This window comes from Schistocerca piceifrons, chromosome 2, assembly GCF_021461385.2.
Source record: "Schistocerca piceifrons isolate TAMUIC-IGC-003096 chromosome 2, iqSchPice1.1, whole genome shotgun sequence".
Taxonomy (NCBI): Eukaryota; Metazoa; Arthropoda; class Insecta; order Orthoptera; family Acrididae; genus Schistocerca; species Schistocerca piceifrons.
Window position 1 is genome coordinate 766,369,006 of NC_060139.1, and position 26,723 is coordinate 766,395,728.

Genomic DNA, 26,723 nt, shown 5'->3' on the forward strand with positions numbered 1-26,723 from the left:
CTGTTACAGGTACAAACTATCAGTGTTCATGGAATAATGAATGGAAGAAGAATGGCACAGTATGGTCAAAGGATGATTGCACTGTCTGCAGATGTGAAGATGGTATTGTTGTTTGCACTGAAAAAGAAGTATGTCCTGAGATACCTGCTTCATGCCCTGAGAAGCACACACCAAAAGGAAAATGTTGTCCAGTTTGTCTGAGTAAGTGGAGTATGCAGTTCCAGTTTTCCAGTTTGAGAAGATTTTTCGACATAAGTATCATAGTCCCTCCCTCCCCCCCCCCCCCCCCCCCCCCCAATTTTTCCACAGAAGCGACTTATCGTTCCCTATCTCCTTCACACTCTAGATGCCATTCCTTCATTCCTTCGGCACTTGGTAAGATATTTAAAAGTAAATAAAAAATCAAGTGAGCTTGTAAATGAGTTGTTTCCATTACTAATTGTGATACACTCTGTGAAAAATTTTGCACTAGAGGCATCCTTCTCAGCTTGACACACCAAGTGGACATTTGTGTTGCTTGGGCCTTAAGCTGGCCCAGGGAGTATGATACCTCTTACAGTAGGTATTCCTTCTAATGTTTGTTTGTGTTTAACAGGAGACTAAAGTGTCACCAATTTCACACTTATTGATGGTAATTGCATTTACAAATTTGGACATATGCACCATCATTTGATGTGTATAAATTTGAGGTGTATAAATGTCTTTGTCGTAATCATTATTATTATTATTATTAAAATAATAATAAATATTAGTATTATTAAATGATAACTGTTACCAAAGAAAACTATTACTTCTCTCCTGTTTTTTTTTAGCTCCTGTCTATTAGCTTTAATTTCCCAGAATTTGCAGCTAGTAGTGAAATAGTCAAACTAGAAAAATAAATAAAGTTTGCTGATAAATATAAATACTTGTTATTCTACAAAATTCTCCCTCAACAAACACACTGGTTAATTACAGAGCACCTTTAAATATTGTTGTAAGTATTCAATGCCATACAATTAATCCTTCTCACACACAACTGTTTATATAATATACACTAACAACTGATATTTGATGACCCAACTGTGTAACATACTGATTGGATGTGCTGTTTATGTCGTTCTTCAAAGGCCAAAGACATCTGCCACAGTATATATAGCCAGTGAAAGCAACATTAGCATACAACTGTTGCTCACCCAAACTGTAATTACCAAACACTAGAAATAATATTTTACATCTGTCTGCAGCTGTTGGATTCAATCTTAAACAACATTAAAGGCAAGCACATAGCTCCTTCAAATTTGCCATTACAGAACCACAGTCTCAAGCAAAAATGATGATCAGAGAACAATTAGAAACAGACATTCATATCTACACCAAAATTTGTAATCATACTGATTTATGGAGAACATACGAAGCTCATCTTAGCAGTGTTCAATTACATATACTCTCATCAAAAAAATATATTTTACATCATGTCATAGCTGTCAAATTCAGGAAAAGTAAGTATAATTTTGCAGAAATGATCTGACAGGAAATGTATCCCAATAGTAACAGCCTGGAAACTGTAAATCACCAATCACTTTTGCATAGTTTACACTGAATGAAATTCATATGCTGTATCAGTTGTTGCTTCTTTACTAACATTTAGAAAGAACAACCAGTGAAACCCCATTAAACCATTCAACAGTCTGTGCTTCTAAGACAGCAGAACTACGTAAAATACTAAGAAGTAGTAGCATGGAAAAAATAAAATGTCTTTGCTCTTGTGTCAAAGGCAGCAGGAAAAGACATCTCTGTGACGAAAGTGCTCTGTTATGCCGCAGGTTCTAAAGCCAGTCATGTCAGCTGTTAATTATATAAGATCACATGCCCTCAATCCCATCAGTTGAGCCAGTTTATTGACGAGATTGAAGAAAGTTCTTACCATATTATACAGCAGTATGCTGAGTTAGCAGTGGAAAAGCTCTGCTGCCGTTTTTTGAGCTCTGAACAACAATCAAAATTTTCTTGAATTAAAGGATTCGTCCTCTAGCTGAGTTACAGAACAGTGAGCGGCTCCCTTCATGATTTCCCATGAGAAACAAAAGAAAAGTGAAGCAGAAAGAAGAAACTACATAAGGTTGAAGAATAACTACATGGCAGAAATTAAATCAGTCAAGTGCAAGGCGAATGATGATTACATTAATAAGTACCAAAATAAATGTAAAGCAGCTTGGACTGTTGTCAAGACTCATCTGGGTAGAAGTAAATACTTTAGCAAAAATAATTCTTGTAACTCTGGTATTATATCAGATAATTTCAATATATTCTTCATTAATGCTGGCAATGTGAATAAAACTGCTGCTTCAGAACATAGCCATAAACAAGGCAATGTCCAAAACTCAAATCATGGAAACTTCTACCTAGAGAATTTTGAAAATGTAGTTCCTGTCTTTAAATTGGAGGAAGTAAAACTAAGCAGTAATACAGCTGCAACAGAAAAATTAAGTTACTCAAAATTGTAAGACATTTATGGTCTCAGCAATTTTGTGATGAAAAGAATTATGGATGTAATAGCACATCCACTATGTTCTTTTATAAACCAGGTGTTTGTCAACAACTGTTTCCCCTCATCCTTAATAATGACAGTTATTACTCCTGTGCACAAAAAAGGTGACAAATCTTGTCCTAATAATTACTGCCGAACCAGTCTTGTATCCATCCTGCAAAAAGTAGTGAAATATTGCATACAGTTCCTAATCAGTGAACATCTGTCTGTGAATAATATTGTTAGTGACTCACAGTATTTCTTCCGGTCTGGCTTGTTAACAGTAAAAGCAGATGAAAATATTGTTTTGTTTATACTATTAACATTTTAATCAAGATTATCTGTTAACACTATCCTCGAGGATCTCAGCAAGGAATTTGACTCTGTCAGCCATTGAATTCTGCTAGAAAAACTATACTGCTAATATTTTAGAGGCTCAGAACTATCTCTGATCATATCCTATCTGAGTGACAGAAAACAAATTATGCAATTCAACTATATGAGGTCAAATGTCTTGGACATCAGGCAGGGTGTGGCGCGTGGTTCTGTGTTTGGGCCTTTCCTCTTCATAATACATGTAAATGATTTGTCCAGCATTATGTTGTATAAATCCACACTCCACACAGATGACACCACTTTTTTACAGCTGGGAAACTTTTAGGAGCATTAAAGCAGGAAAGTAGGGATGATCTCAGAGCAGCCAGTAATTGGTTGCAAATCAACAAATTGCATATTAATCATGAAAAAACCTGTAACTATTCCCTTTAGTTTATGCATTAGAGATGATGCCAATATGGCAATGATTGTGCTTCATCTCAACTTCTTGGGATCCATCTTGACTCAAAACATGAAACAGTCATACCGATTATATCTTTACTATGTTGACATGTGTTCACATATTTGTAAGGTAAACTAAGGTCTTGTGTTAGTGATACGCTATTGCTCAGTGCATACTATGTCTTTCTCCACACCCACTTAACATACACCATTTTGTTATGGGAGAATTCCCCCGAAGCAAAATAAATTCTCATTTAGGAAAAGAAGGCAATCAGATGCATCTGGGGACTCAGAAATAATGAGCCTTGTAGACCATATTTCAAAACAACTAAAAATACCAACTGTAACATCCCTCTTTATACTAAGCTGTTTATACATAAAAAAGAATGTCAATACAGTCACAAACTACTACAATCTGTTCATCAAACTAACATGCGCCTGAAACAGCAAATTGATCTCTTAAGAAAACTCCAGATAGTTACAAATACACTCTAAGACCAAAGAAATGATGTACCATGTAGGAATTATCTGAGTGGGATGGAAATCGATAGATGTGATGCACATGTACAGACAGACAAATGGTTACAGTTGTGCATTAAATCATCAAAATCCTGATCTGTATGGGGGGCCCTGCCCACTATGCACCAAATGTTCTCTACCTGGGTAAAGATCTGTCAACCTTGCTGGCCAAGGTAGGGTTGCCGAGCAAGAAGACAAACAGTAGAGACTCTTGCCATCTGCAAGTGTGCATTAACTTACTGAAATGTAACCTCATGACGGCTTGCCATGAAGGGCAACAAAATGAGGTGTAGAATTTTGTTGACATACCGCTGTAGTGTAAAGTTGTCACAAATCACAACCAAAGAGGTCCTACTATGACAAGAAATGGCAGCCCAGACCATCACTCCTGATTGTCAGCCAATATGGCAGGCAACAGTCATGTTAGTATCCCACTGCTGTCTGGCACATCTCCAGACACATATTTGATGATCATCAAGGATCAATTTGAAGTGCAACAAATCATTGAAGACAATTCTACTCCATGCCAAAAACATGTCTGGAGAGGCTCTCACTGTGGGATACCAACCTGACTGTCACCTGCCATATGGCCTGACAACTACAAGACATGATCTAGGGTGCCATTTCTTTTCATAGCAGGATCCCTTTGGTTGTCATCCACAGCACACTTACAGAACACTGGTACCTCTGTGAAATTCTATGCACCATGTTACTGTCCTTCATGGGCTTATATTTCAGCAAGATAATGCCCGCCCTCATACGCAAGATTTTCTACTGCTGGTCTTCAGGTTTGCCAAATCCTACTTTGGCCAGCAAGGTCATCGGGTCTTTCCCCAATTGATAACGTTTGGAGCTTAATGGGCAGGGCCCTCCAACCAGTTCTAGCGTGCCCCATCATCATCAGTGTTCTGCCTAAAGGCAGGTTTTCACATGGTAGTTCTCCAGGCTGTCCAGTCTTCTGCCATCCTCTTCAGGTCTGCATAATTTCCCCCTCCCTTTATGTCGTCTATTAACTTGTATCTCCTTCTTCCTCTCAGTCTTCTCCCACAAACCAATCCTTCCAAAGCATCTACTAACAAGCACTCCATTCTCAGTGAATATCCCAACCAGTTCTTTTTCCTTTCTCTTACAACCTTCAGCAGACATCGTCTCTCACCAACCCTTTCCAATACTCTTTCATTACTCACTCTTTCCATCCAGATTATTCTCTCCATTCTCCTCCACATCCACATCTCAAATCCTTCTAACCATTTTTCATCCTCTCATCTCAGTCTCCATGTTTCTGCCCCATATAGTGCCACACTCCAGACAAAACATTTGCCAAGCCTTTTCCTTAGTTCTTTATCTAATTTGTCTCTTTCTGTTGAATGCCTCTTTCGCTATGGCAATTTGAGTTTTCACCTCCTGGTGACATCTCAAGTCTTCAGTTATTGTGCTTCCAAGATATTTAAATTCACTTACTTGGCTAATGGTAGATTGTCCTATTTTAATATTGGACAGTCTGCATCTTGTACTGATGACCATACTCTTTGTTTTTGCTGTGTTTATTTGCATCCCATATTCCACATATCTTTGAGCATGTTATTTACTGCCCGCTCACTTTCTGCCACTAATACCATGTCATCTCCCTCCTCCTTTCTCAACCAGGCTTGGGACCGGCTATGGCGGAGTTTAGCGTGCGCCGATTAGACAAAATTAGGCACTACATCCCTCAGGATGACATCCAACAACTCCATCATCACTGCCAAGCTGGATACTGTTTGCATAATGGCCAGAGGTGGACCAATGTGTTATTGAGTTGCTCAGCTTGTGAAGCTCTTTCTCTTAAATAAATCATACAGTTTCTTCTGAAATTGTAACCATTTGTTTGTTTGCACGTGTACATCAGCTCTATCGATTTCCATCACTTTCAGATAATTCCTTTGTGGTCAGTCTCTCTTTCTTAAAGTGTACATGGGAGTAAAACTATTTAACATGTTGCCAGTACAGGCACACAGTGGGTCACATAGTTCAGGTCTCTCGACAATAACAAGCAAATTTGTTGGTTGGTTGGTATGCGGGAGGGGACCAAACGGCGAGGTCATCAGTCCCATCAGATTATGGAAGGATGAGGAAGGAAGTTAGCCATGCCCTTTCAAAGGAACCATCCTGGCATTTGCCTGAAGCAATTTGACGTGGGTTTGAACCATTGTCCTCCCAAATGCGAGTCCAGTGTTCTAAATACTGCACCATCTCACCCAGTATAGTTTCATTTAATCTTAATCTTATGTAAGTGAATTCTGTATGGTAAGTAGCAATCTATATTTTCCTACAGTGCTGAATATATTGCATATATCATTTGTTGTATGATGAACAGTTTTGTACCTTGGTAGACAGTAATGATGTACAGTATCACCAAATGTGTTATCTATGTAATTGTAAATGTAAGTGTGTATGTACATCACAGATGACATCAGTTGCATTTAATGGTCAAGGATGGATGATAAATAAATAGTTTTATTGAAAGTCATAATGGTTGACAATGAAGGTATTGCAAGTGTTAATAACAAGTCTTTACAAGTGAATGATTATGTATAATGTTTCCAATACCATCATTTTGCTTATTTCAGCTGACACACCTGGCTGTGTTGTTCATTCAAAGAGCATGGTCATGAAAGATGGAGAAAAATGGCAAGAGGATCCATGCACAACATGCATTTGCACTGATGGGAAGAAAGAATGTTGGTCTTTTATGTGTGAAATAAAATGCTCAAATCCAAAACATGTAGAAAATGAATGCTGCCCCGTTTGTGAAGGTAATGAAGATCACTTAATATTGTAATATCTTTGAATTAACACTCTTTCCAGGCACCTGAAAAGTGTTATTGTAAATAGTATACCAATAATTCTTTGGTCCATATCATCCATAAATGGCATATGTGCAAGATGTGGTAAATAATTTAGGAACAAAATTAACAACTCACCAAATAATAGGACCATTGAGTCATAAAAAGCACATAAACAAGGCTGGAAACTCGCTATCTTTCAAATGAATCATTTTTCAAGCTAGAGCACCAGCAAATAGAAGAGGATTTGAGCAGGCAGATAAACAAGAAATCCCATTCCTGCATTTTCATATTACAAGACATGACAGTGTCAACTAATGTAGTTTTTTACTGCTAAAAGGATGCAAAGTATCACACAGAACCAGTTTTGAGATATTTTGGTCAGTGTGCTATATTAGTTTATACAGCAGCATTACTGAACTTTGCAAGATGCTTTATTCTGTTGCTGCCCATATATGCAAATTTAATATGTCAAGAAGGATCCAGTCTTCAAGTAATAGTAATTAAATCTATGATAAAATGCTGTCTTCTTAGAGAAGTAACCCAGATAAGAGACAAATTTGGTAGCCATCTCTGTTAATCACAAATATGTAGCACCTAGAAGGTGATGATGCCATGAGTATTACTTCCTAATTTATAGATTAATTTCTTGATTTATATATGACTGATTACAGGGCACTCACTGCTCAGTTCATATAGCTCTGTGGAGTGGCAGATTTATATTGGTTGTGTTCAACTTTGTTCATTTGTACTTCCTAATCCAGCTAATCAAATTTCTAGCTTAATAACAATGCTGATAAACAAAGCTAAAATTGTTCACTTCAGATACATGTCTACCATGTGGAATTTTCTCTTGACAAGGAGACTAACTCTCTAAATCAATGGTAAAGTCAAGGTTACAATGGTAAACATGACACTGTTCTTTCCATCCCATCACTTGCAACATATTGTTCCAAGACGTCTCAATGGTACAGTCATACTTTTCTGTAGTCGAATAGGTTGCTTACACTTTCACAAAGTCAAATCACTGGCAAACACAAGTCACTCATCCAAGGCTAGACACCTTTTTAACCACTCATAGTGGAACAAATATCATGTAGAAATAATACCTTCTCCCCAGATTCACAATCAACTGTTCACATCAAACTCCATCCACTCACTGTTTTCTGATGTATGCCAAGAACAGCACTTCTCATGTCTATTTAGTCATGGTGATTGCTGGGTTAAGTTGGCCAGTCTCAGGCACATCTGCCTTTCTGGATTAAACAAGCTCTGTTCAGCAGTATAGAAATGGTCTTTTTTCTTAAAGTAAATCATGAACTGCTTTCTCTTTTATGAGTCTGTAATATATTTGTTTAAACAGATTTGAAAGGAATCTACCTACAGTCCAAACTGCACATCTTTAAATATTAAATACCAGAAGATTCAGTTTTGCGAGTGGGTCAGGAATCAAACTTGTCTGATCTGCTCTGCTTACATGAAAACACAGTCTTTAAATTTGTTAAGTATTCATGATTAAAGCACATGTATCAAATGTGCTATTTCAAATTACTGTGGTTTCCTTAAAAATGATACATAGGATGAAAATTTCAATAAATTAGCTTTATATATTTGTGTATAAAAGTAACATTAAGATTATAAGCCACACACACACACACACACACACACACGCTCACTCACTCACTCACTTATTCTCTGCTTATCCACATCTTAATGCTTTACTATTTGATATCATTACCTGTTTCATTGTTTTGTTGTTTTCTTTTGAATAGATCACACAAAAATGTATTGCTTGAATTGTTTCAGAAGGTGAACAAGCCCACAAAGTATCTCAGTGCCCAACACTTAACTGTTCGCAGTACTGCCCCAATGGACTTGAAAGAGATAATACCGGATGTCCCGTATGCCAGTGCAAACAAGGTAAGTTACAGAGCCATTGTAACAGTCTTATGATAAGAAAACTCAAAGCAGAATATGTTAATAAAACTTCCTATTGATACCAGTTATTATTTAGAAAAGAAAATGAATAAATTCAGAGGAGGGTCTGTTAGAGTCATTTCTGTGTAAGAACAATGTATGATTACCATGCCACTCCCCAGTATTTTGGAAACCAACATGAACTTCTTGCTTTCCAAATAACTGGGAAAAAGCTGTGACACACATAAAATAATGATACTTCAGTGAAACCCCAGGGAAAGGAGATATTACAAGCAATATTTCTGTATTGAAAGACATCACATTTCTCCCTGAGTCTCTCGGCTGCACAAAAAGTTTGATGTTTTGCAACATGACTTTTCAGAGGAAGATATACTTTCTCTGGTAACAAAGGCAAAATTAATTTGGAGAAGTCATCCTGGAAAAGTTTGTTAGCAGCAAATTGGTTAATACTGTCTCAAGCATCTAGCAAATAAAACTCACATCCCTGGGTTGTTAAACAGAATTTACAAATTTAATTGCACAAAAGCTCTGAAGAAAGATTGAGTAACAGACTGTGTGATGAGACAATATGGTAGATGGTTGGTTGGTTTGTGGGATTAAAGGGACCAGACTGCTACGGTCATCGGTCCCTCAATATGGTAGATGAAAATGATCAAAGGGGTAATAGTGTAAAATAAGGAAAAGAGAAGGAAAACAAAAAGAAAATGAGAACTCCAATGAACACTGGGAAATGAAGAGGCAGAAAAGAGGAAATACTCAGAGTATTGGTGAAGGAAGATAGTAAGTAATAGTTTAAATGGAAGAATGGTAGTAGCATTTATTAGCATAGTTTTTAAGTAACTGAGAAAACAATAAATGGTATTTTACCTGTCTTGTGACAGCAGTGACTTGCAGATAACCTGCATGGTGATACATTCCCAGATGTGTTCTCACCTGCATATTCTTTTCTGCAGTTTCATGGCACAATGATTGAATACAGATACCTTGTGTGTCCAGCAATACCAGGTAGTTGTTACAAACCCACTATCTTTTAGTCAATTTTCTACATACTTCATTTGTTATGGTTGTGTATGGCTGTTTGCACTAGCCATATATAAATACACAACTCACTATCTGTTGGCATGACGTTTCTGGAGTCTCTGACAGAATAAAAATATCATCGGCAGACCTTAAAGGTTTTATTTTTCCTCTGTGAATTATAATTCCCTTTCCCAAATTTCTCTTTGATTTATTTCACTCACCCCATTCTTTACTACTGCTTTTGTCAATTGAAGAAAGCTACTCAGCCTCACAAAAGAAATCTACAAGCCAGTGACAATTATAAGCATTGTGTGCAGTCGAGGGAAATTTGGATTACTGTCATGAACAGTCACAACTCACCTCTAAAGGTATTTGTGTAGGGACAGCCAAACGAGTCTAGGAACAACAGTTTAGCAGCACTGACAAAGAATCATACTCAACTACCACTACAGACAACACAACAGAGAAAGCTATTATCGAACTATCAACAGGATCTGGCCTCACTGAGGAACTGTGTTTGTGAGTAGTAGCCATTCTGTATCAATTTTCTGGTGCCCTCAAATTCAGATTGAAGAAAAGATACACCAAGCAGCCCCTTGTAAAATACCAGATCAATACTGGGTATCATCCACCAATTAGCCAGCACTCAAGTAGAGTGTCACTAGGAGAGCAATAGATAACCTGGGAGGAAGCAGAGGAAATGCTGCGAGATGAAATCACTGAACCTTCAAAGAGTCCTTGGTCCTCTCCAGTGGTCCTTGTGAGGAAGAAGAGTGGCACATGGCATTTCTTGCATTGACTACTGAAGACTGAACAAAATCAAAAAGAAAGATGTGTATCCATTGATGCACACTGATGACTCCCTGGACTGGTTGAAAGAAGCTATGCACTTCTCAACTACTGACATGTAGACAGCCTACTAGTACATCAATGTTGATGGGGATGACCAGAAAAAGATTGGCTTTGTAACTCCTGATGGCCTCTAAGAGTTCAAATTCATTTAGTTTGGACTATGCAAGAATGCAGCCATCTTTGGACATACGTCAGACAACCTGCATCAACACCTTAAATGAACGATGTGTCTTTGCTGTCTGTATGACACTGTCATTTTTTCAAAATTCCAGCCATATTATTTGGAAAACCTTTCATAGTTGTGAGGGATAAAATTCTCTATGCTGACTGACTAACTTGAAGGATCTATTAAGTTGACTGGTGTGGTGGGCACCAAGGCATCAGGAGCACAACGTCACAATGGTATACAAAAATTAAACCATACAAAAGGATGCTGACTGCTTTTCGAGGAATCCTTTGGTATAATACTGCAGTGTGGATGGAATCTCAGTAATTTCTGCATTAAATGATGTTGCTGCTGATCAGAGGGAGATCCAGCATTGCTGAATACCATAGAAGCCTTGAAAAATGAGGAACTGACCAAGGCAGGATTACCGTTACTAGATGTAACTTTATGTAAGAGGACCTGTGATCTATGTAGTGGAAATGGTTTCTCATCATCCCAATTATCTGGAACTTGGAAGACTCAAGACCAAACCAAATGCAGGTATTACTGGCCAGGTCTCTACCACTTCATTAGACACTACTTGTGCCACTTTAAGGAGTGTCAATGACAGATGCACATGCTGTAGTTACCTCCGGGGCATCTGGTATCAATCCTGCCTGCAGCAGCAGCATTCCACTAAAGTGGGGAGGTTCTTGAGTCTGACAAATTGGAACAACTGTATAATAGCCTGTACTGATTGCCACACTTGTTATGCTATTACCAAAGCTGTGCCAACTGCTGAAGCTCCAGAAATAGTGATTTCCTTGTAGAAGACATCATTCTGAAGCAAGGACTACCCTGGGAGATAATCTCTGATCATGGAAAAATTCTCCAGTTGAGACTAGTGCCAGAGATAATTTCACATTGTGACATAAGCCACAGGATGACAACTTCCTACCATTAGCAGATAAATGGCCTCACAAACACTTTAATAAGACATTGGTAGATACGCTCTCAATGTACACTGATGCCGAACAGAAAGATTGGGATACGATGCTGACCATCGTGTCATTCTCATACAACACAGCAAAGCAAAACACTGCAGCCTTCATACCATTCTTTCTGCTCCACAGTCACGAGGATGAAATGACAATGGATATATTGTTCCCCTTTCAGCTGGACAATACTCAGGATGACTATGTGAAACACCTCATTATAGGATTGAAGAAGCAAGACAGCTAGCTTGCATATGGGGAAAGGCTGAGAACACTATAACTCCAAGCACCAGCCAGTGAGATACAACCTGGGAGACTTGGTATGGATTTTTACAGATTTGTGGAGAGTGGGACTATCAAAAAGGTTGCTAATGCATTATTTGGGGCCATACCATATCCTTCATCACATGAAAAGTCAAAGATATCATCAAAAAGACAAAAGAGCATAGATGAAATCCTACTACAGCAATGAGGTGCAGATAGACGATGGGAGGTTCAAGGAAACTGAAGAACCACCAGATGATCGTGAAGCTTCAATGGTAATGGTCACTTTTAATGCTCATAGTGTAGAAAATGTAGCAAATTGACCAGAACATGAGAATCCACAAGTGAAGTCATACAAAGGACCATTAACAAGATTTAGATCCAGGGTGCTGTAGTCAGCTCCAATAAGGACTCCTCGAACAGTGTGTCACTGTTTCTCTAGGCGAGGGAGCAACGCCACAAGCTCTGTTGCATGCGGTGTGGTGTAGCCATTAGCATCACTGGTTAGTGTGCTGTGGGTCACCAATTCAAACTTGCCCAGCAGCAGTTATTTGTTATATTTATCGTTTCTGGAATGTCTTGAAATATCTTATGTTTGAAATGTCTGTTTAAATACTAACATGCTGGAGTATTCAATATTTGTATAAATAATCACATTCTCCATTCAGGAGATCTGGTTGTACTTTGCTGTAAGTAATAAATGTGCATTCAGTAGTAAGTATTGAACTTCATTTATGACCCTGCCACTGGATTTGGAGTTGATTGTGGTTTAGATGTGACAGTATTTTGTAGTGAACTATATTTGTGGATAACATAAGACATCCAAACATTTTATGTAAACACTAACCATTATTATGGCTAATGCATACATTTGATTAATTAACAAATTATTATTTCATTTTAGTGAAAGAAGTTGAAACTGATACTACTCCTTTGCAACCTGAGGATAATACTGAAGGTAAAGAAGAAGGTGAGGAACATGATTATGAGGAAGAAGATGTTGATGAAGAACAAGAAATGGAAGATGATGATGAATTGTATCCAGCTGAAGAATTGTCTGAAAATATGTGCAAAACACTCTGTAAGTACGGGTTTTACAAGTTTACTGCTGCTGTGATAAAAATCATGACATGAATAATCTGATCTTGGCATTAAACCTGCATCACAAATAACCTGTGGTATCCTGTAAAATGTAAAAATTGTGGTCTGAAAGTCTTTTATTGCTATGATCAAGAGTCAACAACTAACTTAAGCATTATTTTAAGATCTCAGTATTAAAAATAATAAATAACAATTACACAGTGCAGTAGTATTAATTGCCAGAGAGTTTCCTATAAACATAAGTTCATTTGAAACCATCAGATTGATGGAGGATGACTTTATGGCATCAAGAACTTTGTTGATCCATCAACTTAGCAACCATGAACACAATGGTGTCAGAAAGTGGAATTAACCTTTCTGGTTGTCACTCTTGTATCAACTACGTTACATTGTTCCATACCCCTGACAATTTCTGCACCACAATTGGCCATCCACAAAGAAATAGTAACCACATATTTTGTTATTCAGGCAGGGCTTAACAACCTACCATTCGATGTGCCCTATGGTGAGGAACTTTTGCCCAGTATTCTTCCCACATATCCCTAAAGAAGCACTCTGCTATCCATCCAGCCAGTGCAGTGTCTTGGTCTATTCTTGAACCACTCTTACTGCCAACCCCTTGCCCAATCATATTCCAATGATCCAATAGTAAGATCTGTCCTGTGTATAAGATAATCACTTCCTATATTAGTCTTACAATAAGCAACAGCTAATGAGTAAATGGTAGAAAATTTGTGAATGAAACTAGGTAATCAGCTGATAACAGTGAACACACTTTGCATCCTTACATGGGGCCATGACAATCAAAGAGCTGTAACCTTAGATAACAGCAATTTTTATCTGCCATTAAGATTAAAATAGTCCATTCTGTTACAGAGTATATTACACATCACAATAATTTGATTTCTTTAGTTGCCTTCTGGCTCATAGCTCGTTGATTCTCCTTTCTCTCTCCCACAGCCTTCTTGTCAACAGAAACAGCCTCTCTGAACTCTTTACCTAGTGATGAGTGTCCAGTGTCCCTCCAAATCATTCCACAGCTCAGCATTCCCCCTATTTACTCCCTATCCATCTACCTTTACTCACATTCTCTCTCTCCTGACCCTGTTTCTCCACTGTTATTTTATTTTCTGGTTATGTTTCCATTATTTTCTCATGGTGATTCAAGATTTTCCAGTTTACCTTATTTTTGCTTTATTAATTCTTACCATTATTACTTCATCTTCTTTAGATACTTGCTCTCATTCTGCCCCTATTTTACAAAAACCTTTTCTCCTTCCTGTCTGCTAAATGGCCTTCTTTCTGTTGACACTGTTCCTTTGTTCCTATCCCATGTCCTTCCTTCCTCTCTGTTTCCATTCTGCAAAATCTTCTGTCATCTTCCCCTTCCTCCTGTTCTGTTTCATCTGTTTCTGACAAGACCATCTCTCTGCTACATCATAAGTGTATGTTTATTTATAGTATAAACTCACTCTCTGCTCCAGGGGAAAACAAAATTTTGATACCCCAGAGGCAACAACAACTTATGAGATACATACACATTAGTTTTCATTTCTTTTCTGATGTGAGTGGTGGTCTGTCTTTACTGTCCTGGAATTTCTATAATTCTGATAACCATTTCTTCTTCTCAATCTTCTGATATATATACCCAAATTCTAAAAGAAGTTCTTTTGGCAGCTGGACATATTTTTGAAGATGGAATGACATGGCCTGATGGGTGTCACCAGTGCTACTGCCATGCTGGTTTGGAGATGTGTAATGTCATTAAGTGTCCTGTTATCAAATGTGACAAACCCATCTTCAATCCACCAGAAGACTGCTGCCCACACTGTCAAGGTGAGATAAGGATATTTTGAATATCTTCATTGTTAGCATAACATTTATTGTAATTTTGCAATGCTTTGTTCTTATTGTGCATAATTTTTCAAAGAGTAGCATTTATCACAAGAATCCAGAAGTAAAAATGCATTTGTTTCATTATGACATGGTTTTTTTGCCATATATTCAACTCTGAATTGAAGATGACTCTGGCATCTCTACATTCAGTCTGTGAACTGAGTTTTACAAATTTATGGAAGCTATTTTTTTTACTTTCTGTCATAGTTTTGCAATGTCATTATGGAATATTATGTTCCAGGTTTACATGTAGCTTACCAAGAGGCTTATGAGGATACCACAATAGTCCATTGTCTATCAAATTCTCAGGCTGTACATGAACCGAATACATTTTGGATATACTAGGACAAAATCTGCTGCATTATCATCCACTGGCATATCCTCTGGACAGTCTGTGCATGTGATTGTAGAAATAATGGTATAACATATATGCCTTAGGACACATTCAGAAACTGTATGCTGTAATGCATCATCACTTTCACACTTAATTACAATGAGAGGGATCACATTATCTACAGAACTCATGGTTTGGTCCTCTGTGTCTTGTATTGCAATGATACCGCTATGTGTAGCTACAGGGCAGTAACAAGATTCCACATAGGCCTTCTTTAATTAGTCCTCCTGGCCTCTTTTGAAAGTCCTTGGAAGCCATAGGCTGGCACATAAATCTTTCATTTCTTTGTTATCTTCTTTCAGCATAACTGTGGTGCTGCAGTCTCTTTACCTACAGTTATTTCTCTTTTTATTTTTATTTCATAGTTTAGTAAGAAAAGAAAAATGAGTGCCAGTTCATCTCTGTATCAAAACAGTATGGCAAATTTCTATCATCAGTTGTGATGTTGTACTTCCAACTTTAACAGACTGGAAGAAAAGCATGTCTATTCTGTTTTTGTCACTAGAGATGAAAAGCAATGAAGCAAAGTTTTATTTAATATCTGATTCATTGTGATATTAGAAATAAGCACTGACTCAGTTGGTCAATAATGAAAAAAGAAGTAGCTATGACCTCTTTAATGAACTGTCCAAGCACCTGGCTCAGGTGATTTACTGAAATCCTTACCAACCCAACTCACCTATGAAAAGCTGGGTGACTTTCCTGTAACTATCATCCCCCTACCCCCATAACAGTCTCAATAGATACAAAGTATCTGCTTCCACCATGAACTACTTTTCCAGACTGATGACAAGTTACGTGCCAACTTGGAGTGACAGGGTGGGCATTTTGTCTGTCATGTCTAGTGGTGACCAAAGGACAATAGGATTGATACTGGGGCTGTCATTTGGCCTCTGAAGGCAAATCGTTGTCTGAAAAGGTCAAGGTGGTGGTATATCAGTGCAGTGTGAAACTGTATGTTCAACATCACATGTAGTGCTTCAAATGCCTGAGATTTGGGCGCATATCATTGAGTTGTAACACCAGGTCCACCTGTAGGGACTGTGGAGATCAGTTGCACATAAACACTCCTTGTGCCCCTCCATCTGCGGTAAGAACCATTCCCCCTGTTCACTTGACTGCTCCATCTTCCAAAGAAGAAAGAAAATCCAAGAACACAAGACTCTTGACTGACTCATGTATCAGCAGGCCAAGAAGAAATACGATCATTTTCATCCTGTATGTATGACAATGACATTTGCTGTGGCTGTAACAAGACAATCCTCTCTAGCAACAGTACCCTCACCCTTTGTGCCTTCTTCACCAGCCTCTCAGGGATGCTTGACTACACCCACTCCCCTGGTGGTTGGTGGCCCTCCACCTACTGTTTCTCCCACACCGACTTTGGGAGCATCAACTCCCCACCCACCAGGGTTGTTGTTCCCCAAACCACAGCCGGAGAACCAGCAACCTCCCCTGACATCTCTCATGTGGAAGGGGTCCCTTGGGATGCTCATCTTGCAGGATTCTGCTGATCTGCAACTGGGTACCAGCTAGAAGCTGAAGGAGCTACAGGTTGCTGGTTGTGGGACTTCATGTTCCTCCTCTGTCCCTGAGACTGGGACAGACAAGCCCTCGCGGACATTGAAATCATTGGCAAAAACATCAAGACCCCCAAGGTGAACGAGTTTCTTGTGGTCCCCATGTCACAGAACCTTGTGTGTTTCACCTCTGAACCTAATACAGTGTTCCTGATGGCTCTTGTGGCACCACCTATTTCGGAACTGTATCTTATGTGTTTTCCTTGCTTTCTGCTTTGCCCTCCAGGAAACTTGGTTCCCAGCATTGCAACCCTCTATCCTCCATGGCTACTGGGGCTATTTGAAGAATCAGAATGACTATGACAGATTGTTGAGCAGAGTTTGCAATGATGTGTGGACTTTACTGTGAACATGTGTCACTCAGTATGACTTTGGAGGCTGTAGCTGTTCGTGTCAGGATATTTATAGATTTTATCATTCTAATGTGTATCTTACTCCCTGTGATCAAGTGTCTCAAACTGCATTGATTTCTCAGTTCCCTCTCCCCCTTCTCATTTTTGGTAAGTTGAAAGCCAACTACTCTTTGCGGGGTGGAACTACAACCACTGGCATCAGTAAAGCTATTGAAACTTTGCTCGCAGAGCTTAATCTTTGTCTCTTGAGTGCCAGTGCCCCTGCACGTCAGTGTGGCATATGGCTCGTGTTCAGCCATTGAATTTTCCATCTGCAGCCCTGGTCTTCTCCCCTCCATCCACTGGAGAGTCCATGATGACCTTTGTGACTGTGATAATTTTCCAGTCGCCCTCTGCCTCCCTCAGCATCACTGACTTGGATGACCACCCAGATGTGCTCTCAACAATGCTGAGTGTGACCCCTTTGCCTCTTCTGTTGTCCTTAGCACCTCACCAGGTGGAGGTATCAGTGCAGCTGTCCAGAGCACAACCGCAGCCGTTCTGTCAGCAGCTAACTTAGCGATTCCCTATTCCTTGCTTGGGATCCCCCACCCCCAATCAGATTTCAGAAATCTCTATAGACACCAGCCCCCACAGTTGTACACAGTATCTCTCTGAATGGTGTTGTCTACACTGACCCAGATGCTGTCACCAAACATTTTGCTCTCTGTTATGCTCGAGCTTCTGTATCTGAGAATTATCAGCCTGCATTTCACGGCCTCAAATAGTGGATGAAGCAAATTCACTTACCTTTTGATACACCTCGCATAGAGCCATTTAATTGTCCGTTCAATGAGTGGGAAATCCTCAGTACCCTATGCCTTTGCCCTGACTTGGCTACAAGGTCAGACCACATTCACCAATCAGTGGATTGCCAATGTCATATCGTTGCCATCTTCAATTGTATCAGGAGCAAAGGTGAGTTCCCGTCTATATGGTGAAAAAGTGTGATTGCCCCAGTACTGAAACCAGGTACACCGCCCTTGAGATGGAGAGCTATTGCCCAAATATTCTCACTAATATTTTCTGCAAGTTGCTTGAAAGACAGCTGGTGGTTGTGTTGGTACCTTGAGTCTCGAGGTTGTTTGGCTCTGTCCCAGGGTGGTTTTCCTCAAGGCTGTTCTACTGCTGACAATTTTAGTCTGCTTGGAGTCTGTGAGCTGATCAGCTTTTGCCTGGTGTCAACACAGTAAATGTCTCTTGTTATTAGCAGAAGGCTTATGACACCACGAGGCATTGTCACATCCTTGTTACCCTTTTTTAGTCCAGAACTTCTTGATGCAACTGTACTTCCTGGGTTCAGGTTGGTGCTTCCCACAGTATCTCCCATATATAAGAGAATGGGATCATGCAGGGCTCAGTTCTGAGTGTGTTCTTTTTTCTAGTGGCTATCAATGGCCTAGCTGCAACTGTGGCGTCACATTGTCGCCCTCTCTGTACGATGTTGATTTTTGCATTTACTATTGCTCCTCCACTGTGGGTATTGCTGAAGGCTGATTGCAGGATGCCATATGAAAGTTGCAGTCCTGGCTTCTTACAATGGTTTTGGGTTTTCAGCCACCAAGATATGCATTACACACATCTGTCACCACTGTATTGTCCATCCACAACCAGTACTGTACCTCAACAGCCAATTTCTCAATGTGATGGAGTTTTATCACTTTTTGGGACCTGGTTGATATGGCTTCACCATCTTTGCCACTTTAAATGAAAGTGCTTGTCATGCTCTAATACTCTTTGCTGTCCCAGTAACACCAGCTGGGGTGCAGACTACTCCATGCTGTTGCAGAGCTCTGATGCTGTCTGATCGTGATTATGAAAATCTGGCAAATGGATCAGAATCACCTTCGGCTTTTTAGATGGTGAACTCAGTACACCATTGTGGGGATCTACTTGTGACAGGTGCCTTTCTGATCAGTCCAGTGAACAGCCTGCTCACAGAGACTGGGGTCCCTCCACTACAGATCAGGTACCAGCAACTGCTGCTCAATATGGGTACACATTCACTGCTTCCTTGAGCACCTGAAGTATCATGCCATTTCTCCTGTTAGGGAGATCCACCACCCACAAAAGAGCCCCAGGACTAGAGTCCCAGTCACAGTTAGTGTATCCAACTTCTCCTATTGTCGCCTCTTGTCAGGGAGCAATCACATATGCCCCCATAGTGTATACCCTGTTCTTGACTCTGTCTCGATCTATCCTTTGGACTGAATGACTTTGTTGATCCCATGGTCTTTCTCCACCTGTTTCTGGCCACACTTGATTGATTTCCATTTTCAGAAGTGGTATACATTGATGGCTCTATGGTGGACACACAAACCAGGTTTTCCCATATGCATGCAAGATGCTAAATGAATGCCGTATGTTCTATGCAGAATTGGTGGCCATTGCTAAAGCCCTCAGTCAAATGTGTTCTTGCACCAGCAAGATATTCTCAATAGGCAGTGACTCCCTGAATAGTCTTCAAGCTATACCATTGGTAGTGGCTGTCCTGGATCTCCTCTCTTACCTTCATCAAGCTGTACAGCCATTTGCCTTTGTCTGGAACCCAGTTCATGTTGGTATCCCAGGAAACAAACATGTTGACTGGTTGACCAAGTTGGCTACCAGGCTGCTGACTTGGAGATAGGTATACCAGAACCAAAACTTCAGTAGACCCTAAGCCATCAGTTGCTAGGGACCTGGAACACAGATTGGCTAGGGACCTGGAACACAGATTGGTGTGCCCTGGTTTCTCCAAACAAACCATCAACAATAATAAACAGGACCACAACCATGCAGCAATCTTCCCTTTGTGCTTCTCACAGCAAATCTACCATTCTCCAACAGCTTTGCTTTGGCCATACTTGATTGACCCATGGCTACGTCCTCTGATGTTAGGGTCCACCCCATTGTCGATGTGTCTGCCTGACAGTGGTCCACATCCTACTAGAGAGCCTTAATTTGGCCACATTATAGCAAAGCATTAAACTTGCTGACATGCTGCCTCTGGTGCTAGTGGACAGCATCAAAACATTAGATCAAGTTTTACGTTTGCCTGTAAAGTTGGTTCCTATTCCCCTCTGTGAAGCTGGGCACATTTGCCTTCTTGGCTACTGGAGGGATTGGAAGGATGCCCCAGTGCCTGCACTGGCCCATGTGTCCCAGGGCTGCCCTTGGTTGGTGGCCAGCCTAGCTCCTGCCCTTCCCACCTTTTGTAATTATTCTTATTGTTTTACATATTTTGTTGGTTTACTGTGCATCATCATTGTTAATTTTCCTGAAGTGTTATCATCTTATGATACTGCAATGTCTGTGGTGCATCTGCTCATGATAAGCGGAAAATACAGGTTTGAGTCCCTGTCCGGTACAAATTTTCATTGTTGTCATTCCATTACACAGCTGATGGTTGTCCATATTTGCAACTGCAAATACATTTAATGTATGTTATCATCTTGTCCACATGCTAGTTTTCTTGTGGTAATAGAGTGAGAATCTTACATTGCATAAGATGTCCCAGGGGCTTCCAGCTGCTTTCTGCGTGGAGCAACTCACTCACCTACATCCTCTTACCCCTCTCTTACATCTGCTTGCTGCTGTCTCTTGGTTTTGTGGATTCTCAGTTAAATCAGATTCCTCAGTAATTGTCATCTGTGTCCTTCCTCTTGAAAGACTCATCCTGGCTTGATGCATATAATATGGAAGGGTTGATAGCCTCATAGTTTGGTCCCTTTAACCGCAGCAATCCAATCCAATCCAATCCAAAATTATGTTAATAATTACATTCAATAGATTATGGTATTTTCACTCAGTAGTTCATGTGTTGCACTTAATCATAAAGTAAAAACATTGACTTAGTAAATAAGACTTCATAACTTTATAAAATTGTGTCTTGTCTTCAATAGGCTTTATGCTTGTGGCAAGCCTATTGATCAGCTGAAGGCCCATGTGAAATGGTCCCTTTTGATGAAGTTGTGTATAAGTGTGTAACACATACGTGTTTCAGTTTATCATAGTGTAATATTTGTGAATGTCACTGTTTTTCTTTAGACTGCATTCCATTGGCACTATGTAGTTTTTTAAAGAATTTTACTGTCTCAGAACAATGTTAAGATTTCAAACTTTCTGAAAAAAGATATGCAAGAGTCTCTAGTTTTGCTTCCATTAATGGTCCTCATGGTTCTCTTCTGCCAAGAGCAGCTGGAGAATTATCCCAGAATTATGCAGTGATGGGATTGATGGGGTTAAAGGGACCAAACTGTGAGGCCATATCTTACATGAGCCTGTATGTATGAACAGTATGCACTTTCTACTGTTTTCTGACTTGTAGCACATTCAGAGCCACTAGCAGATACAACAAAAGTATTAGCTTATTTGTTATTTCTTCATTATCTAAATGTTACATTTTAAACTGTTTGTTGTTGTATGTCCTCATGGGAGGCAACAGTTTGTGCGTAACTAATGAGCAGGCTGTACTCGGGGCTGGTTTTTCTTGCACCACCCTGTACTTTCAGATAGAATTTCAGTTAATGATTTCAGTTGCTTGTCTTTGTACATAGCTTTGACCTTTTGTAAGTGATTTATTATGAAAAACGAAATAGATTTGTTTGCCAGTCCTCATTTAAACCCGTATTGAGATATACTCACTATATCTTTTTTGTTAATGAGGCCCACTGTGGCATATCACTTGTTCTAAATAAAAGCTATCAATGGAATGTCTATTGCTGGGTTAAGTAATATTTATAAAACTTCATGACATGACCACTCTCATAAAGGATCTCAGATGATTTGTCCTTTCAGAGATAGCTATGCTTGCAATGAGACGGTTTTTCTTTCTTGCAAAGAAAAATCTTTCTTCTTGGGCATATGGATACTCTTTTGAAAAGTGTAGTATGTGGTAGTTCACTTTTTACTGATTTTAAGTCAATAAATTACAGCCTGTAAGACTGCACTTTAGTCTCTTCAGTCTTATTTTCACTGTCCATTTTGTTCCCTCCTTTACCTTTTCAACTCATATTTCAGTTATTCCTCTCATCTAACATTTTTCATTCATATCTTTAAATATCATAAGTTTGTTGGCAACATCCCTTATATGAATTGTATAACACTTAATATACATTTAAAAACAAAGATGATGTGACTTACCAAACGAAAGCGCTGGCAGGTCAATAGACACACAAACAAACACAAACATATACACAAAATTCAAGCTTTCGCAACAAAATGTTGCCTCATCAGGAAAGAGGGAAGGAGAGGGAAAGACGAAAGGATGTGGGTTTTAAGGGAGAGTGTAAGGAGTCATTCCAATCCCGGGAGCGGAAAGACTTACCTTAGGGGAGGAAAAGGACGGGTATACACTCGCACACACACACACATATCCATCCACACATATACAGACACAAGCAGACATATTTAAAGACATTAACATAAGAGATATGAATTGCATAAGACTCAATACATCTGAATATTATAAGATATAGTAACTAACAATAAAAATTTTGTGCATACATGAGTACCTGAACTGTTTCTATAAACTGGAGAATGCATGTTTGATGTGGTTAATACAGGATTATAAAACTTAATCCATTGAACACTTTCAGATAACGCAGAGGAACAACCACAGCATCAACCAACTACTGGATGCTTCTCTGTTGATGGTTTATTCCACTTGGAAGGAGAAACCTGGTCACTGAATACATGCACAAGATGTCTTTGCCACTCTGGCCAGGTTATGTGCAAAGCTGAAGAGTGCCCACCAACACCATGTTTGCAGCCTGTCTTTCACAGTGACAGATGCTGTCCATCCTGTCCTAATTTCACATTACCGTCAGTGGAAGATAAAGAAGCGTGTGTTACACACAGAAGAGCTCATGGTGAATTATGGAGAGAACACAGTTGCAGCAGCTGTATCTGCAATGATGGAAAGACAGAATGCTTCGCTGAAAAATGTCCTGGAACACAATGTGAGATATCAGTATTGATTAAAAACCAGTGCTGCCCAGTTTGTCTTGGTGAGTTTTCTTTCATTTAATTGACTCTGCGAGCTTTGATCTCCAAATCTTTCTATAAGTTTTCTTCACCTATCCATTCATTTTAGCAATTACATGAAAATTCTGTATGTTGCTTTTGTCTCACGCTCTTTAGATTTTCTACAGAAAAACTATCTAGAGCTGTAAAACTGAGATCAGTTATATTATGTAGTCATCTATTTTAAGCCAATTACTTTAATTCCTACAGATAAAGGCATATCAAGCAGCTGCACTGTTGGAAACATAACATATAAATCTGGAGAGAAGTGGGATGAAGATGACTGTAACAAATGTGAATGCCTGAATGGAGAAAGATTTTGCATTAGACAGACCTGCTCAGAGAAATGCCCAAACATGGTTGCAAGATCAGACTGCTGTTCTACATGTGAAGGTAAAAAAACAAATTAATGGTCTATATATTATTGCCCTAAATAAAGTATCAAAGATTTTCATTTATACTTCAGCATTATTCTTGTTTGTTATCTAGATGTTTAGAAATGGAATTTTATTCCTCTATGATACAATTATATTTGCTTTTGTGTGGGTAAGGGTGTTTGCTATTGTAAGAAGGCAGTCATATTTTCATGGTGCACCTTACATTTTGGGTGTGTCATATTTTCCTACTTTCTTGCCTTTGCCTTGTCCTAGCTACTCTGGTATTATTACTATTCTACCTGAACTGTAGCAGGTTTGTAAGTTACATATGCCAGTTCATTTTCTATTTAATTCACCATTACATGGTGCGCGCGCACACACACACACACACACACACACACACACACACACACACACTGAGAGAGAGAGAGAGAGAGAGAGAGAGAGAGAGGGGGGGGGGGTTAGAGAGAACTCACAGTTCTCTGCAGGAATGCATGGTTGCTATCGCTCATCACGTGATGTCAGTACAAAAAAATTCAAATTTGTTTGAAAACTATAGTGCTTTCAAGTAATAACTTATTATCTTTCTTTGCATTAACCCCCTTGATGTTGAAACTGCGTCACTAAGCATCTCAGGTTCAGCTTTCTACAAACAGTTTATTTTAATTGGTTCATGTGAAATTTCAAATAAAACCAGTAATCACATATATTAGCTTATAATCTGCATTTATTCATGAGAAGAGTAACGCCAGTTCAGAATAACAAAACATAGCACAGTAGCTGACATCACTGCATCACACTTATCATAGGAGAGCACATCAGAAAACACATCAGCTCAACATTTCAGCAATAAACAAAATGCCTGTCAGTGCCACAGCTTCAAAAAATGGCTGGCACTCTGCAAATTTCAAATAAATTTTGACCTCCTTACACAATTGATTAAAAGTGCACAATATTTGTTATACAAATGTATCAGATTTCTAAGATTGTCATGAATAAATTTCATAGTTTCATAGTGGATGCTATTTATGGAATTACGATTTATAGTGTTTATATTTTAAACATCACTTTTCTCTTTACAGGGACTTTTCAAGTGTTGTTTATTAAGTTAAAATTATAAAAGTCTAAAATGAATTCAGGTGTGATCAAGAATACCAATAAGGTTGTAATGCTACTGATCTGATTCTCACAGTCTCTCCTTGGCAGCACCACTTTTGATCACCATAATGCTGGAAGTATAAATGAGTGCAGAATAGCATTTGCTCGAAATTGTACATACTGTCACCATTTAGATTGTGTTAAAACACACATTTATTCTTCATGAAGTTTGATTAATAGGAATGGGAACAGTTTATCAACTCTGAAAATTATACTAGCACACTGAACCAGATCAGCACATACAATTACAGTGGCAAAGTTAACTGTTCTATTGAGGCACAAAAACAGTTCAAATTCCTTTGAAAAAGTCACAATTCACACTTAGCACAATCCCGTAGTAATTTATCAGAGAAAAACACACTCTGGTTGTTCAATTAAGTCAATATGTATCCTGTCCAACAATCACTAATTTTGATGACAATAGCTTTCCATGCCAGTTGTAAATCATAACACAGTTTAGTAAAGACATTCATTAATTTATGTTATAGAAATCACTCAGAAGTTATTAAACATCAAGGATCTTGAGTTGCACAGTTTCTGGTGTGCACATTTCTGCATACAGAACCACTTTTAATGCAACTGACACAGTTCATACTCATAAGCTTTCAAACTGTTTCTCAAATTTTAAAAAGAATTGCTACACCAACTGGCAAAACTGGACAGTTTTTACCATGAAATACTGCGGAGATATAATAATAAAATCCTATGCTAAGTTTGTGAACCATATTTAAAACTATTTAGCAGGCAAGACCCTAAGAAACATATTAATATTATTTATTTTATGACCTGCCTCACAAACATAAGTCTGATTCAGCACAGAGTTGTAAGAGAGCTCAAATAGCAAAAGTTACTTGAACCCAACAAACCTCGGAGCATTCTCAAATCAGCCAGAACTGAGATGCAGAACATCATGTTGCCTTAAGAGCTAGAGAGACAGAACAGACAGAAGCCCATCACATTTTAGACACTTAGCATCACATGTCTCATATGGCTCCTGAGACATTTGAAGATCCACAATGACAACTTCATTACATGCTGTACGAAGGAGTTATCATGTTTTTACATATAGAACATGGAAGCCTTTTATAAGGCTGTATTTCATTATGAGCCATTAACTATGTAAAACATTGATTAGTCATCTTAAGGAGAATTCACCTATATATCAGCATAACATACATTTATACATACACACATACATATCTACATCACTATATACCCACTATATACTATATACCACTGTCTTCCTTACTCACCATCACAACAAAACTAGTAGTATTTTGGCACAGAAGCCATTAATGGCTAGTTACTTATAAATTATAGCAGAATTAGAGTAAAGAAAAAAAACCTAGTTATCAGCAGGAACTGAAATATGGCAGATGAGGTAGAACCACCGAGTTGTGCCACAAGGCATATTTTGAAAATGTGAATTATGATGCAATTTAAATGTTTCATATTTTGATAAAATTGCTATCCAGTGAGACTGGCAAGGAATAAAATGCATTCTCGATCCTCTGCAATGTAAGCTTCCCAGTGAACACTGAATTTTGAAAAGGTGGTTACTTTTAATAAATAAATATATTTGCAAATTATGTTTTTAATTTAATTTCTGTTTGTTTAATATCCTGTAGTGAGGACAGCTTTCTAGTTTCCCCCAAACATTGTGGTCATTATCAAACTGGATTGAGTGCTATTGTTATTTAAATTGTTTTGCAATCTATTGGTTTGGATTATTGCAAATTTCAAACATGATTGTGATCATGGTTTGTCAACAAACATTGTTCTATTTGCTACACATAAGACTGTAATACAAATTTTGTGACCTTGGATAAGCACAGATATTTCACATAGTTTTTTGAAGACTGACATTTCAATTACAAGCATATTCACTGAAAAAGGAGTGTGAAAACTTAGAGTGAAGATTTCAGTATCCAACAACATATTCTGCAAGATTCAATACCTCCCTAGATTACTTAGT

The 26,723-nt window shown here is 38.7% G+C and overlaps 1 protein-coding gene across 1 annotated transcript in view; it reads left to right on the top strand.

Moving 5' to 3' along the window:
* Positions 1–26,723, top strand: part of LOC124776882 (cysteine-rich motor neuron 1 protein-like) — a 47,351-nt gene that overhangs the window by 15,549 nt on the left and 5,079 nt on the right. The window contains exons 2-8 of the mRNA XM_047252066.1: positions 10–201; positions 6,415–6,600; positions 8,437–8,550; positions 12,749–12,925; positions 14,623–14,781; positions 22,787–23,197; positions 23,424–23,606. Coding sequence (XP_047108022.1) covers positions 10–201; positions 6,415–6,600; positions 8,437–8,550; positions 12,749–12,925; positions 14,623–14,781; positions 22,787–23,197; positions 23,424–23,606 — 1,422 coding nt within the window. The remainder of the gene's footprint in view (positions 1–9; positions 202–6,414; positions 6,601–8,436; positions 8,551–12,748; positions 12,926–14,622; positions 14,782–22,786; positions 23,198–23,423; positions 23,607–26,723) is intronic.